The sequence below is a fragment of the Sparus aurata genome, chromosome 19 (assembly GCF_900880675.1).
Source record: "Sparus aurata chromosome 19, fSpaAur1.1, whole genome shotgun sequence".
Taxonomy (NCBI): Eukaryota; Metazoa; Chordata; class Actinopteri; order Spariformes; family Sparidae; genus Sparus; species Sparus aurata.
Window position 1 is genome coordinate 12684565 of NC_044205.1, and position 16963 is coordinate 12701527.

General features: G+C 42.9%; 1 protein-coding gene across 2 annotated transcripts in view; it reads left to right on the forward strand.

Moving 5' to 3' along the window:
- The window catches only part of bmp6 (bone morphogenetic protein 6), a 53621-nt gene that overhangs the window by 32691 nt on the left and 3967 nt on the right, over nt 1–16963 (forward strand). For both annotated transcript variants that reach the window (XM_030398241.1, XM_030398242.1), the window contains 3 exons: nt 3451–3599; nt 3800–3997; nt 16873–16949. In XM_030398241.1, coding sequence (XP_030254101.1) covers nt 3451–3599; nt 3800–3997; nt 16873–16949 — 424 coding nt within the window. The remainder of the gene's footprint in view (nt 1–3450; nt 3600–3799; nt 3998–16872; nt 16950–16963) is intronic.

Sequence of the window (16963 nt, forward strand, 5' to 3'; positions counted from 1 at the left end):
CGGGTGGATGAGGTAAGTTTGCGGAGGGGTTGCACTGAGGTTGTACTGGGAATCAACAATTCGGCAAGAGATGGGGTGTTCCTGAAAACAGCGAGCAGCAGCTCAGTTGACCTCTTCTTGAAACAAAAAGGTAAAGTTATGATTAGAAAAAAGTTCCCTCCCCCAGTTTGTTCTCCCTGTCATGCTCCCTCTGTGTTACACAGAATCCCGGCCTTTGCCGTGTTTATATTGTAAAATCAAGCAAAGCCACGTCTTTCAGAAATAGCACAGCTTCAAAATCCCTCCGTCCCCCAAATGAGTGCAGCTAATACATGCCAAACATTTACATTACGTCGGCAGGGGCGGATAAACATCCAGTCAGATTTCTGAATGATATTTGTGTTTACTCAAGCCCGCCCAGTGAGAACATGAAGAGAAGTTTCTGATATACATTTTTAAGCTAACATCTTATGTCGCCCAGTATGTTTTGTTTAACAATGAAGTAAGTTTCATTAATATGTTATTGTGTGTGGAATATCATCAAGTAACAAAACACCTTAAGGTGAGGTCTCTAACGCCAAATGTTCTCGGACTACAGTCCAAAGCTGAAGCTGATCCACTTTGAGGTCCACGGATTGAGAAAGTATAAGAACGTTACGTATAGATGTTGGCCAAGTATATTTTTCTGTCTGTCAAAGGGTTTCTAAGGGTATCAAGAGCTACTTATTTGCTGCATTCCTGTATCCCTACAATGGGTGGTTTGTGCTGTCCAGCCTGGTGGTAAAGCCTTTTATTTTTGGAGATATTTCGAGATTAAAGGGCCCATATATCTCCAATTTCTGTGTTATTGTAGGACAGGTTTTTTACCTTGAAGAAAATTACAGCCTGGACGGTGTGCTCTCAGGTGGAGAATATCTGCTCGCGCTGTGTTTATGCCTTGTGGGGGTAAATTTTGTGGCGCAACATCAGGAGCCTCTATGCAACACTAAGCGCGTGTTGAGAGTAAGGTCAGAAAGTTTATATGAGACAATTGCTTTGTTGTTGTTTGGCCCATTTTCCGCCTTTTACAAAAACTTTACCCTTTTGTAATCGCCCAATCAGCAGGGAGCCTATTAACTTTCTCGCGCCCCTCCTTCCTGTAAAAACCTCGACTCCTGTTTTGACTCTAAGCTGTAATGATAGAGCGCTTAATTAGCCTGACACCCTTTGTACTTCTCATTTGATTGGGGTGGTTTCGCTAACAGCAGGCAAGGAATGTGAGAGATTACAATGGCAAAATATGTGGCAGGCCTGACATCATGTTAAAGAGAGGCAGGTTGCTGCAAAGGCTGGTTTTACTGACTGAAACCCATTCAGCAGCTTTTTCTGAGCAGATGATTTTTATAGCTGTTTTTCCTTTTACATGTATCTCAGTTATTGCTTACATTATTATTGCCTTGATTCTGATTCTTAAAACCTTGATTAGGCACATCGGCATTTAGATCCTCCTGCATTCTTTCCCTCCAGATGTTTGTCTTACATATTGCTTTTCCAATTTTACAAACACCTTTTCAGCAGTTTACAAGATGAAAGCACATGAAATAGCCAGGCCAGCTGTGAGCTGCACTCTCCCACCTTGCGTTTCATTTTTAACTGCACTCACTGACAAGACTTATAAAGGAGATTTATTGTGGCAAAAAAACACAACCTTCACCTTTGACCTTATTATTCCAGTTCATTTAAGCAGTCAGTCAATAAGAAGTTTTACAGTAGGGTCTTGGTAGCCTTGGCCCCTGGAGGCGGCTCTCTGATGGACCCCCTGCTGTCCATCGTCAGCCGAACAGCGACCGTGGCGATGAGGCGGAAACATGGGTACACTGGCCCACGCTGTGACAAACGTGTGAACCTAGCAGTGGGGTGGAGTGTGTGTTGCGTGAGGGAAAACAAGGAGTCTCGGCTCATACGGAAGCTGTCAGAAACACTCTCATTAATGACCAATAAAGAGGGGCCGCCGATGCATGACTGCAGGGGCATTCTCCGAACACCTGGATGATTGTGAGGCTTTGAAGTCGGCTCTGGAGGAGTGTCGGACAGACCCGATGCTGTGTTATTACTACTGTAATGGGACAGTGGGAGGACAGGCCCTCTTATCACTCACACTCAGTCTTTTCCTTACAGCTCCTCCGTTCTCTTTTCAATCATTAGTCAACAGTTGTATAATGGTGGTCTTTCTCTTAGCTCCGTTTGACACATTCTTCCATTTTGCGGCCCGATTTCATTCACACAAAGTATTGTAAATGATATTAACATGCCTGTAGCCTGATACCAAGGATTTAATTCCGTCCTTTTTTCCTGTCCCTCAGAGAGGTAGACTGTATGGTCAGAGCTACAGCGGAGTACAATACAGTGTATCCCAGCATTTTCTGTTAAGTGCAGCTATCCATCTTTCTGTCATTCTGTTATGATTCTGTTACCTTGATACAAACCAACAGCTCTTGTGTTTCCCGTGGTTTTTTAAAGAGGTAGATCAGTCCTCTGGTGTTCTGAACTAGAGCAACGCTGCACCGTATATACCTGCATTTTATGCTGTAGATTGAGTGATTCGTGACATCTTTGTCAGACAGCTATACATAGCAAAATTATCAGCGTCAAGCACACTAGATAAAATAAACATGTCTACATTTCCTGCACTTTTCTCGCCATTTGCAAATGTTGGCTGCGTGCATCATCTGTTCCTCATTTATCTTTCTCTCTGTGTATGTAAGTTGTGTACTTTGCTACTTATCTGTCATTTTCCCTCTTAGAAGCTTACCCATATTAGTCTGTCTCTCTGTGTTCTGTGGACTTTATCTATCCAGCTAACTAAATACACCATATTTAATAGTGACACTGTAGGCTGTGTGTAGTTTCACACAGTTTTTTAATGACTAATGTACAGTTTGATAGTGGCCCCGAAAATGCAAGCTGCAACCTTTTTACCTAACTGGCTTGGCTGTTTTGACCTAGGATAACCAGTAAAGGGGCTCTGCGCAATGTATTTTTTGTGCTGGAAGCCAGTCTTTAGTTTACATTTATGGGCACTGAGACATGGCACTGGAGAACGTGCTTCATGTCACATCCTTTGGACTGACGCTGAGTCCCTCACTAGGAAATCCTCAATCCAGCAGCATTTAACAACTTAAACAGATCATCCACAGGCTTGTGTAGGGAACGAAGAGAGACGGGGAAGGTAGCATTTTTCAAGTCATGTTAATATCTGCTCACAAACGGCTGTGATTACTAAAACCAAATTGCTACTAATGATTACATTCTTTAACGTTGAGTGTATTGACTTAATCTTTTCCAGTTAATGCTAAGATGCTAGGCTTAATGAAATTAGCTCATTTCTCTCCTACAGGAGGGTATCATGTTGCAAAATGTACGCAAAAATTAGTTGGCTATGTCACAAAAAAACACAATAATTGTCTATGATCATCTCCCATGTTCTCCCAGAGAGGCAGACCTGTTCCTGCTGGAGTCTCGCAGGCTGTGGGCAGCTGAGGAGGGCTGGCTGGAGTTCGACATTACTGCCACCAGCAACCTGTGGGTGATGAGCCCGGTGCACAACCTCGGCCTGCAGGTCAACGTGGAGACCAGCAGCGGTAAGAGATCAAATCACATATATGTTAAAATACTTTATACAGTTGCAATAAACTGCTATAGTTTAGCGTTAGTAGTTTTAGTAAGTCTCTTCCACTGGTTGGCAAAATAAACATAACTGACTGTTGAGTGTAATTACGGCAACTTGTGCAAATCAGCTAGGCCATTGCGCAGTTGATAAGTTCTGTGTCTTCTGAAACAGGGCAGAGCATCAGCTCCAAGGAGGCGGGTCTCGTAGGACGTGACGGTGCGCTGGAGAAGCAGCCTTTCATGGTGGCGTTCTTCAAAGTCAGCGAAGTACACATCCGCACCTCCCGCTCCACTGGTGGAAAACGCCGCCAGCAGAACCGCAACCGATCCACACAGCCACAGGACGGTTCCAGAGGCTTAGGCCCAGCAGGTCAGTCTGATGTCTGCTACACAAACACTGAACCTCAACTGACCTAATCAAACAACACAACCATGAACACAATCAGACACACAACTGACCTCAGACAAACCTCACTACATGCGTAACTGATGAGTAACCTGTTGAGATCAGTGGATGGACAGCATGTGTTTGAAGTGTTCTTTCTTTGAGACCCTTGATAAATTGGACCTGACCTCACCCGGACCTTTCGCTAATCAGCTCTGATCAGATGAAAATCCTCGCCCAGGGATGATGTCCAAGATCTGTTTTTACTGTGGTTTCTATGTAAAGATTTGGTGTAGTGAGGTGTATCCTGAAACCTGCATCTTGAGGCAATATGGTGTTTTTTTTCAATGGAGGATTTGGCTTGAGATTATAGCTAAAGAGAGCAAAGGCTATGAGATAAATGGGCGGTGTTGGGGAGAAAGTATAGAAGAGACAGGAGTTTAAAATTCCAGTTGCAAAACGCGAGACAAAAAATAGTGGCCTTGTGAATATTCAATGATTTAGGACGCAGACGGCGAATTCGTCTTGACAGGTGACCTCATCCTCAACCTCCTCATCCAGTCCTCCCAGCTTCTCTTCTTCCTCAGCAGATGATGTAATGAGCAGGTATAAGCCTGATGTTATGAGCTCCGCAAGCTTTTCAAATTAAATCAAACCCTAATCCGCCCACCTTTCACCTGCTGTGTAATTCTGGCCAGACTTTATAGCGCTTAAATCTAAGCTGCTCCTGTGAGGCTTCATTGTGTGACGAGTGCGGTACATAAAGTTAGAGCTCAGCGGGCCTGCTGTTAATATCGGGCTGATCCTCGGCTAATTTGACAGATGAAGCATCGTGTTAATATTAAGCCTTCACGGCTCAAAGCTTTGACTCTGCTACATATTGTGTGCAGTAGTAAATAAAATGTCTTCAGCAGGAAACCACCTGTATATATTTTAATTGCCGGTGATATTTCTAAGACTTAATGTATTCAGACTTTTCTTATGTATTAGGTTGTTTTTTTTTTTTATATTTGCTTTCTACAACATCTGAAAATAGCAGGTTATGGTTAAGTGATTACGATGAAAGATTATGATTGTGGCAAATTAACAACAGATAAAGTGTGTTCTAGGTTAGACAACTGAAAACATTTGGTCAGGTTTAATGAAAGATCATGGGTATGGTTCGAGGGGCAGAAAGATGGCAGGGTCTGCCAAATATACATTTAGTTTTCCTTTTAGATCAATTTGTTTATTTAGTTTATTTATGGTAATAAAAATCTGTCAATGAAGATCGTTCTCTTCTGATTAAAACTCTATTCCAAAACTACCAAGTGCACCTTAAAGTGAAACTCTCGCCAAAATGCAACCTAGGGTCTTTTTGTGAATGTGCCCGAGTCAAACGTTCGTTTAAAAGCATAATAACCACGAAAGCGCCACTTTTAAGATTGACTGTATCTTTTGTTTTCGGGTCAAAATCATTTTTAATGGAGTGCTAGGGGCAAATACTATGTTAGCATCAAAATCTCTATTTTTAAAACACTAAGAAGGCTCGACACAACATGAAAATTTGCTCGTAGTATCGCCAGGGTCTCTACACATTAACACGAGCATTGAAAACATTGTTTGTGTACACAGCAGAGTCCTGCACGGGTCTTATTTTGCAAACCCGCACCCGCCCGTACCCGTCGTACTTAAAACCGCATCCGACGTGTTTCCCGACAGTAGCACAAATTACATTCCGCGCCCGAGCCGACCCACTATAAATTGATACCGACACCCGACCCGCACCCGAAGCAAAATTAGACTGACGCAATTTTTAAAAATGAAAGTAAGCCAGCGTGGGGAATGGTAGTTCTGGGAGGGCGCAAGCACGCATGAATGAACTCATATGAAATAAACATGCTTATCATTTTGAAATGCAGGCATACACAGGACATTATTTTTCACCCGTTTCATCCAAATTGTGCGGGTCACCCGCGGGTACCCAAACCCGTGCAGGACTCTGACACAGAGTTTACTAAAAAAAAAATTTTTAACAACTCATGTAATCAGTTGCTTGTTCCGCTCGCCGTCGTCCTGCCAGTCGAGAAGCGCCGATCTCCGAATGCGACATAACCTGGAGAACAGTTAAGGTGGAACGCTCCTAGAGCTTAGTTCCATATAAATGCACGGACAATTCATTGTTTTGTCATTAGCGAAAAAAACAATATTGACCTTGAAGTTGAAAAAGGAGCCTCATATAAGAAACAATACTAAAATAAAAAGCCGAAAAAGTCACGTGAGATATCGTGTGGATAGTTGTTGCCGGAAGACAGTAGCGTTCCACCTTAACTCTCCTCAAAGTTACGTCGCATTTGGAGTTTGACGCTCCTCGACTGGCAGGACGGCGGCGAGCAGAAAACACAACTGCTAACGTGAGTTGTTCAAAAACTTTCACTTTAAGAGAAGCTTTCCACCTCCTTGCATAAGGGACGTTCAGGGGAATCCAGTATTATACAGTGTCCAGTGTGAATAATTAAATCACTTAAATCAGTCAAAAAATGTTTAACTTGTATAGTCTACAATGGATTAATGTGAGAAATATAAGCCTCAACCCCTGTTAACCTTGTAAACCTTATAAATATGTAAATCTGAGTAAAACACTGCAGAACAAACCACATAACAAAGAGATTTGCTGTATTTAAACATATGGCTGTCTATCTGCTCAGCCTCAGGTAGCAAACATTTTTTGTCCCCACAGCGACCGAGGCTCGGCACACCTGCTTGCTGGTCTTATGTGAGACTTGTGATAAATGACCTGCGAGAATCAGCCCAAGTATACTTGCGCTCATTCCAGGGGTTGAGATTTGTCCAAAGCTAGCACGAGGGCCGCTAACAGGAGCTGATTCTCAGCCCAAAACGGCTCAAGTCTGCACCCCACAAACCCGGCAAAAAATGGGCTAGAGTCGGCTCGCATGACACTGACACACAACTGCATGCAGCCTGCCTTGGCTGGCTACCTGGGAAGCGATTTACCTCTGCTTTGCTACTTCTGCCGCCCTGTTTAATAGCTCTACCATCTGCATGGTATACAGAAGTATTTGTGGGACAAGTTGGGTTTGTTCTCACTGCTTCTCTCAAAACTCCTTGCTCGGATTTGTTGGCTCTACTTCCTGTTTGTTCTCTCTCTTTCTCAGTGGGATACAGCGTGCTGCTGTTAACACAAGAGGTTGTAAGTTGAAATCCTGCAGGGCTTTTCCTCAGTAATTGCATTAGATGAAAGCTTTGGCTGACATAACAGAGAACAAAGACTCATCATTTGTTATGCTAAAGTTAGAGTTAGCGTGTACCACATGTTCAGTTTTGGCTCCAGACCTGCACTCTCTTCTGCCCAGCTGTCTTTGGCTCGAGATGTCTGAAGACTTTAAGTCAAGATGTCCTGAAGATGCTGTGATACTGGGGTACACTACTGAAACAGAGAGCTGAGGTGCACACATAAGATTATACTGTGGCATAGCATGATGGTAAGGGATGTCCTTTCAGGTACCTTTTTAATATATGAAGGATTATTTTCATCAAGTGTGAATGAATTCAAAATCAAAGAAATCTTTAAATGCTTCCTATTATAAGCAAACTGTGAACGAGGTACGTCGACTCCTTTTTAGTCTGTCCAGATGAGGAGGATGAGAAAACTTTCTCTGAGGTGAATCTGCTCAAAAAATCTGCTCTAACAAGGACAATCTGTTAAATATGCGTCCTGGAGGATTGGACTTTACATAACCCAAAACATCAAGACCTCTCCGCCTCGCCACTCGGGACGACGGGGAGTGTAAATATTTAGATCCTACACAGGAAGCGGGGAGGCCCCCCTCGCGACAGCCGAGTGTCCGCGGCCAGCAGAGGACTGCTGGGATTGGACGGGATGGGAGGATCCGTGTGGAATTCAGGAGGGCATATGGTTTCAATACCGCATCACTCACTCCAGAGACAGGGAGGTGGACAGGATGGATGGGGAGAGCATCCGTCTTGTGGAGCGCTCATGGGGAGAAACAAAATGTGGACGTTGTCCCCCAGTTTGTGTCTGGCACAGAGCTACAGCACATCAGTTCAGGCCACCACGGCTCCAGCTAAAAGGAGCATTTCACCGATAATTCACCCTGATCCTTTTTTTTCCCGAAAAAACATGAGATCTAAGGCCGGAAGGCAGCAATGTGTTTGTTTTTAATTGCCCTAGTGAGCACCGGCTTTCACATAGAGGCTTTTTAAAAAACATTCAGCGTGAGTTGCTTTGCTCTGTGTGTGTTCTAAAAATAGTTTCTCTCCTCTGCCCAGACTGTACACTCCTGACCTGTGTGGTTAACCACTGCGCTGATTTGACTGCATCCTTTTTTATCAGTTTAAAGTTGAGAACCATATTTGTCAGTTTTCATTCAGATTTTATAAGTTTGACTGCTTTGCTTCGTCATAAAATGGCAATGCCTTTTTCAGTCTGCTGGATACAAAACAACCTTTTAACTATGAAACTTTATTTTCCCCACTGTATTCCCTGTGAGGCCTTGGACCTTGTTATTTTCTCATTTTCACAATTTTAGTGAGCTGGATTTAAAAGAACATGTGATATTAAATATCTTCCAGATGACAAAAGAGGATAATTTGAGCCAAATAAATTTCTGCAGCTTCAGTTTTGAGTTAATGGTGTGATTATGTGTGTAATAAATCATCTTTGTTTTTCACTTTACACTCAGATAAAACAGACGTTTTGCAGAATGGTCAGACTTATGTCTTGTTTTCTTATTTCTTGGGCAAATTGGGTAATTAAGTTGACATTTTTTCATGAATTTAGAGTTGTGAGTTGGATGCTTGAATATTTTTGTCGGAATGATGCTTCCGCCCCCTCTGGGTGTGCCTGATGTGAGCGCAGTGGAAAATGCTGCTGTGTACCATGCCAAAAGAACAATGCGACACCTTTAAAGGTAATTTGGGGTTTTTTTGGGGGCGAAGAAGGCCGGGGAGGTAATGGGAGTCGGGTCGGGCTTTGGCTGTGGGGGAAGTTAACAACCATCCGGGGAAGGAATATCACATCCCGGCACAGCACAGGCGGCCTGTAATTAGGCCTAGCCAGTCATTAGCTGCACAGCTAAAAGAGTGACCACGCTAACAGTAACGCTTAAAGAATTATAATAACACGGCGCCCGGCCAGCGGTGTTTTTTCATGTCTCTCCTCTCCTCTCCTCCCTCCTCCTCCTCATTCTCCTCGCTCCCTCCCCACCCGACCTCCTTTTGTTTACCATTGGAGTAATTAGACGTGGCGGAGCTCCCTCGAAGGGTTTAATAACCTCTGTGATGAAAGACAGGAAGAAAGATAAACTTCAGTAGTAGTGGGAGGGAAAAGAGAGGAGAAACGTCAGAGACAACAGTGACATTCTTCTTTCATGTGTTCACAGCCATTGGGACTCAAAACCCTTACTTCTTCTGGGTTAAGGACCCAGATTATTTTAATTTGGGCCTATATAACCCAAGATTTCTGTCACCACCACCTCTGTGGGAGTTCATATAATTGCTACTGTAAAAGCTGCAATCTTTTCTCGCTCTTGATTTGAGAAATTGCTGGAGCAAACGGTAGAATTACAGCGAAGAGTTTTGAAAGATTGCGGCTGGCTGGGGTTGAAATGCCTTTTTAATGTCTCACGCACATGTACACAGTCACGCACACTTCCTACAGCAAACAGCCAGGCTGTAACGTCTGAATTGGCACCATTTAATTCTTATATTTTTGGAACAACTTGTGATAAACATAATTTACAGCCTTTTCCTCCTGACAGGTGCTGGTGAAAGTGTTTCGGGGGCTTAATGAATGGCAGGTAGTGTAGTGAAGGGTTAATATCAGCCGCAGACTCATACAGTATTACGTTCAACAGTGTTTCCCCTGCTATTGAATAGACAGGGTGGGGAACCGGCGGCAGCTGCTGCTCCACCTTAATGAACTCGATGTGAATCGGTTTTAGTGGAGAGTTTTAGTGTCGCATGGTCAAATGGGTGCTTGTCTACTCACCGAGAAACATTTCCAGGTTAAACACTGCTAGGTAAGCTGCTGTAATATAGGAGTACAACTCAGTGCCCCCGGCTGCATTCAAATTACCATCTCAACACAGGAAATCCTGATTCCATTTCATATTCAAATATTTGGTCCTGACAGAAGTTCAAGAAGCAGGTGAAACTTTATTCTTTTACTGCTGCCAATGTTTAAAAGAATTGTTTGATATTTTAGGAAGTGTGCCACTCTCATATCTGTTCCACTGACTGTATAAAACATCGACTGAGCCTTGGGGTCTGAAAAATGAAGCCGAGGCAGAAGTGTTTTAAACCTTCATCCTTTCTAATGGCCAGCATGGGGTGACTTCACCGGTTGCAAAAAGTAGCCTGATAGCTTATGAGAAAATGACCCTGCTTCTCACTTGATTTTTTACTTCAGTAAACAGTTTCCTAATGAATGTATGGTCTCAATCACTTGTTTAAAGTCTTCTTCAATACAGCATAATGTTAATTTTGTTAATTATGGTCCTGCTCAGAGTGTAAAAGGAGATAAAGCAGGATTTGCTTGTGGATGGGGCTACCCTGTGAGTGACAAGTCGCTACCACGCCATGTCCTCGTGTTTCTCAGTGAGCCTCATCCGCATATGGCCACAGCCATAATAGCAGACTCAGGGCTTCATAACAGTAGTCCATAACAAAACAATGGGTGACTGACATCAGTGTGGGTTTACACTTGGTCTGTCTGTTAAACATGAAGTTACAACCAGCTGCTGGTTAGCATGTTGCTTTTACACATTGATTTGTGTAGAGATTAAAGGTGCAATATGTAAGAATTGGCTTCCGTTTGAGTTCTTACTTAAAACAAATAGGGGGCAGTATAACACCAGAATAACCCCTAAATGTAGCTACCATTAGCTAGTTAACTCATTTAGTAATGCAGCTAGCAATTCGAGCTGGGAGCACCAGGGGAGTGTTTTCACACCACTAGCACAGGCGCTTTAGACCGGACATAATAATGTCCAAATTGTTCTTCACATTATTTTTTTTTACATTCTTTTTGTTTTCAACTAAAATTCGTACATATTGCACCTTTGAATATCAGGTCAACAACATTTTTAGTGACCTTTTGAGGTGCTAGTATTTGAATTTTGTTACCTTTGGACGGGGCAGGGCGAGCTGTTTCTCTCCGTTTCCTGTCTTTATGCTAAGCTATGCTAACTGTCTGCAAGCTGTGGCTTCATATTTAAAGTAGAGGCATGTGGGTAGAATTGAATAGGCATATTTCCCAAAATGTCAAACTATTCTTTTGATAAATAAGTGTCTTAAAATCTGGATTATGTTGTTTATCTATGGTAATTATGTATTCATGTGTTTACTTTTGGGCAAACTTATCACTGATCTGATATTAACTGTCTTTTAATCATTGTAGTTGTAGATGGTGGTATACAAATACATTTTTTTTCACATTCTCTTTCCCACCTCAGCTCTCTGTCTAGGAAAGGAAAAAGAAATGAATGGAAGGCTCATGGGAGCCTGAGCTCAGCGGTAGCTGTGTGGCATTAAATTTTTACAGGCAGGAAGGGGAGATGTGGTTTATGGGCACCACAAATCTGGGCCTTTACACTCAATGAAAGCCCACAGTAAATATCAGCTTTATTCCTCTAAAAGAGCCCCACAGACTGTAAATGCTGATGGCTTTGAAGGCCAAGAGGTGCAAAGAAAATGAGCTGTGTGTAGATGTGTGCATGCGTGCGTGCGTGTCTGTGTGTGTGTGTGTGTGTGTGTGTGTGTGTGTGAGAGAGAGTAAAAAGAGAAGAAAAGGCTATATGTTGCTCGATACTAAACCACAGAAAATGACTTTAAATATGTGTTGGTGTGCACTTTTAGTTGAGTATAATGACTTTAAGAAGATGTTGACAAGTACAGAAATTCATCCCATAATCACAATAATCTTGTGTTATCATCCCTGTTCATTTCAAAAGTATTGGTGCCTTTCATTTTTATAACAATAATAAATAGGATAAAATACAGACAGTTTTCTGTCCCAGCACAATTAATCTAATAAAATGATCAGCTATTGCGGCCCTGCCTGCACCCATAGGCACCTCATGAAGAAATATACTAATGGCTGCTGGTGTAAAAGTCTGACTAGCGTGCGGGCCGCTTCATTCACCCTCCACCCTGGGCTGTGATTTGACCCGAAGCTGAATGTCATGCAACATAAACTAGAGTCTGTATGAAGGAGCCGGGGTTCTCTGTATAATATGGGTGTGTTCAGTTTTAGCCGGTGTGTAGGCCATGGTATAGTGTGTTACTCACAGAGACATGTTGACTGGCATCCAAATGAGAAGCCCAGAGTTATTATATATTCCAACATGGACTCATAAATCTCTATACATTAACTGTGTGAAACCTTTGTCATCTTACAGTGCTGTAATGTGTCACTTCCTCCTTCTATAAACATCACCTCGGGTTCATATCAGGTCAGCCAAGTCATCCAGCCAATCGGCGAAGTTCGCTCAGTGGCACTTTTCCTCCGTCCTTGGATGTTTCCTGTATATAAACATTGTACACACTGCAGATGTAAGGGAAATAAAACAAGTGGATTTACTGTAAGAATCAAAGGAATACAGCCACTGGTTCAGGACCAGCCTGTTTTCTCATTTGTGAGGCTCTCAGTACAGTAAATCTGTTCAGTCAGAACGTTACCAGGTCAAGGCAGGACGAGCACATGTGTCACGGCGTCCATGTTTATCACATACACACATACATTTAGACACGGACATGTGCACATGGAGCCAAACGTGTGTGCCCGAGTACACGTGCACCCATAAAAGCACACACACACACACATATAAACAGTGTATTTCCACATTAGCAGACGCCCAGTGAGCCGGCCTTCCTATTGGAGAGGAAGGAACCCTGAACGGAGGAAACACCTGACTGTACTCGACAGTAGAGGATGACCGTTCGACCTCACCCCGCAGCCTCCTGTCGTGACCAGTCTCACCTTTTATTTCCTGTCTCCTGCAGCATTAACCTGTCCAATCAGATGTCATATACACATTCTGCATATATACACTCTTGATTGTTGTTCTTGTTCAGGGAGAATTTAGATCACGCTTGATCTGCATGGTAGAAAATAAGTGGTAAAATTGTAGATGGTTGAAAATTCCATCATCCATTCTAAAATTAGCTAATATGAATCTTTGTTGTTGCATAATTACAAGTTATCATTAATCTCATGAGGCTGTATAACTCAATTTTATGTATGATATTTATATGCTGTTTTTATACAAAGTGTCTTATATCTATACTTGCACATTTTAAAGGCCAACATTATTTACCCACATGCCGATTAAAGGTTTCCTAATCAATCATTTCTGGAGCTTCACAGTAAAACAGTGCAGCAGCATTCTCCTGAACAACTGAAGTAGAAGTGAACTAAAAAAGAAAAATGTCGAATTGCTCCATATAGCTGGTCCAGCATAATCCAAGTCTCCAGAAGCCTCCAGATCCAAAATATATTCAAACAGATTATTTACAAACTTGACGAGTGGACAAGCTCATGTAACCACTTAAGTGCGTGCTAAGTTATTTAGATGATCATCTCAAGTGACTTCAGCTTAAAAAAATGTTTAAATAACAGCTTTTCAGACCAAATTGGGATCTCTGGCCTTCCAGAGACCTGAATGAGCTGTGTTGAGCCATTCTATGTTTTTTTTGCTTCAGCAATGTTTTGTGGACTACGAAACTTCACCTGGATTGCCATCGGCGTAATGATAAGTTGATGATGGCATAATTTTACATAATAATAATAATTTTAAGTTTCGGGTGAACCTATCCTTTAATCAAAGGCAACTGCAGCCCAAACCCGGGCAGTGTCAGCTCTATGCTCCAGTCTTCTCTGTCTATTTTCTCTTTCCCTCTCTGCTCATTTACTTCAAGCTGAGATGAATCCAAGTGACAAATCCGGCTCGCTCCCCCTCCCTCCCTCCGCCTGTCTCTCCCTCACTCTCCTGTATTTGACGAGAGGCCAGCTAAAACACATGGGTCTGGGCAGTGCGGTCAGTGCGTCTGTTCAAAATGAAATTTGATTTGATGATGAAATCTTAATGCAACCAGCGCCGGTGAGTTTAAATGACAACTCTCCCTTTTTTAATGAGTGGCTAAGTGGATTTGGCTGTTACACGGATAAACATCAGGTCATTTATGTGTGTGTGTGTGAGTGTGTATTTGTTTATGTACTGTAGGTGCCAGTGGTAATGAGTGATAGACGTACAGATTTAAGGACATCAATGACCCTTACATGATTGTTTGTATATACAGTGTGTCTAAGTGTGTGTGTGTGTGTATCCGTCCAGCTCCAGCTGACTAACCACGGCTGCTGTTGGCAAGTTAGTGATGTGAGTGGCTGGGTGGTGGCTGTGACTGAGCGACAAATCCCCGTCTGCTGTCTGACTCACTCTTTTTGACAGACAAACTTTCCCGGTAACAAAAGAAGTCGGATGATGTGAACCTAAAACAAGACATTTATTATTTGATTTTCTATGCATCTATCTGTAATGTGCTGCCCATTACTGTTGGCAGACAAATCCTCTCTATTTATTGCCTCGGAGAAGCGTATAACCATGTCCGCATGGCTTGGACAGGATAAGCGGCTACATCAACAGGCCAACGAGGCAACGAGCGAATCTGAAAAAGCAGCATGTGATGAGTTTTTGAACGTGAGAGCGGCACTCAAAGCTGTAAATGTTTCATTCCTCGCAAGCTGTAAAGTTATTGTAGCCTAAATCTCTCAAGCACCACCTCAACTAGGCTAAACGTGGAGTCGGAAACCAGCACCGTAGCCCTAATGACAAGTGACATATAAAAATATCCAAAATAGGCAACCACCAGTAGGTCTTGTGCCAAAACAGCTCAACAGTTTTTATAATTAACTTTGCGATGTGAGAATGTGTAGAACAGCAACCAACTACAATTAAAACCTCTTAAGGGCTTAAGGCTGAATTACTGCTTAAGGCATCGTGGGGCCACCAGTAAGTCAAGCTTAGTCTGCTTATGTCTCGGGGTGGCTGTTACACCAGTGACAAGGAACTTTGTTTTTTGTTGATCCTGGAGACCCCTGTGGAAAATAGTGGTACAAGCACCACCGCCTCCTGTCATAAAGACCCAGAACTGGCCGGTGAAGTGAGTGAAAGAAAGGAGCAACATATTTATAAATACTTTTTTAATCCAGCTGTATGTTCATTTATAATCATACATAGCCACAAATGGATACATTACGTCATTGCTGTACATCCTGCAAAGAGTCAGTCATACACTTTGGTTGGCTTGCATGTAATCTTACAGCTGACAGATGAGTTGGTCGGTAATGGTAAGGACAGGCATGAAGACTGACTGTAACAAATATACACATATAGCCAATTTCCTCACCGATGCCATTGTTTGCTTATGTAGTTCATAGAGAGATCAGTATTTAATTGTGACTCTTACATAACTGGTTAAAAACTCCTTGTAGTACATTTAAGGCCAAGATCACACCGCAGGACTCACTAAGAGTTTGGTCTGTACCACAGTTCAGCCCAGTTTATCTGGTAATATGAGTGCTTTACAGATCCAGTCTCAAACCTACCAAAATGCTTGCAGACTCATCTGTGCTGCCCCAATAAATATCAAATGTATTTCATACTGATGACTTGAAATCTGGATGATTACATTGGTAATTTGCAAGCAGGACCACAATAGCCAATGGCAGAGCTCTCCCGGGGCGGCCGACAGTGCTGCAAGCAATGGAAAATAATTTAGCCCTTGAGGTTAACGTACTTCTTTCAACAGTCTCCCCAAAATGTTTCTTATCCAGACTCTTTTCTGCTGCTTTAGTTTTTTTCTCACTGCGAAGTGTAAATGTTACTCAGCCAATTGTGGCACAGCTGTCTCAATTCTGTTTACATCTGCTTCCCCATGAGATCACTTGAGGTAGTGTATCGCTCCCTCTGGCTCGATTATCTTAATAATACCCTGTAGTCGGTGATAAGCCAATATTTGTCAAATGCTTTGCGCATGTTTCTGATTCGTGAAAAGAACATCTGTGAAGATTCTCTGCGATTTCAAAACAAATTAGACTTTTACATCTCATGAAGTGTGAGCCTGGCCTAGGGGACAACTGCTGCACCACTTGGGTCCTCCTGGATGAAGCTCCTTTGAGATTACAGGACTTTAACAAGAATCAAAGTTTACATTATTCCCGCTGATTGTCTTTCTCTGGAAGACTTCTAAAGAAAATAAAAATCACAACAATAGAATCAATGAGGCGGGACAGAAAGCGAGCAGACGAGAGCCCTCGAAACATCCCTGGAAAGACTGCGTCACCGTCTTGACTTCAGTGTCGTGACTGATGCCAGCAATGACCTCCTCGACTGAGAAAACCAAGCCCATACCTGGGACTGTCTGCAGCCGTCCGCCCCGCTGCTGCAGAGTGGAGCAGAGATAATTAAGTACAAACTGCAGGGCAGGAGAGTCCATAAACACAGTTGTCACTGTGTCACCACTTGCGCCCGGGCCAAGCAATGTTTGAATGCTGGTGAATTCAATTAGGCGAGCGTTCAGACGCATTAGACAGCAGATGAATGTGAGGCACGTTCAGCGCAGTGACCGCTGTCATGAGCATTTGTGCCTGTGCTCTGGTCTACACCCTGTCATGTGTCTCCACCCAGTGCATTACATGAGGCGGATTGTGTTATTCTTCTCTCGGATTCTGAGTGCAGTGCGTCACTTCCATGAGGTTTAATTGAGATACTTTTTTTAAAAATCATTGACCCAGGGAAGGTTTTTGCTGACTGTGGCTGTCTTGTTTTTTTCTGTTGCAGATTACAACAGCAGCGATCAGAAGACGGCGTGCAGAAGACATGAGCTCTACGTCAGCTTCAGAGAGCTGGGCTGGCAGGTAGGCAACATTTT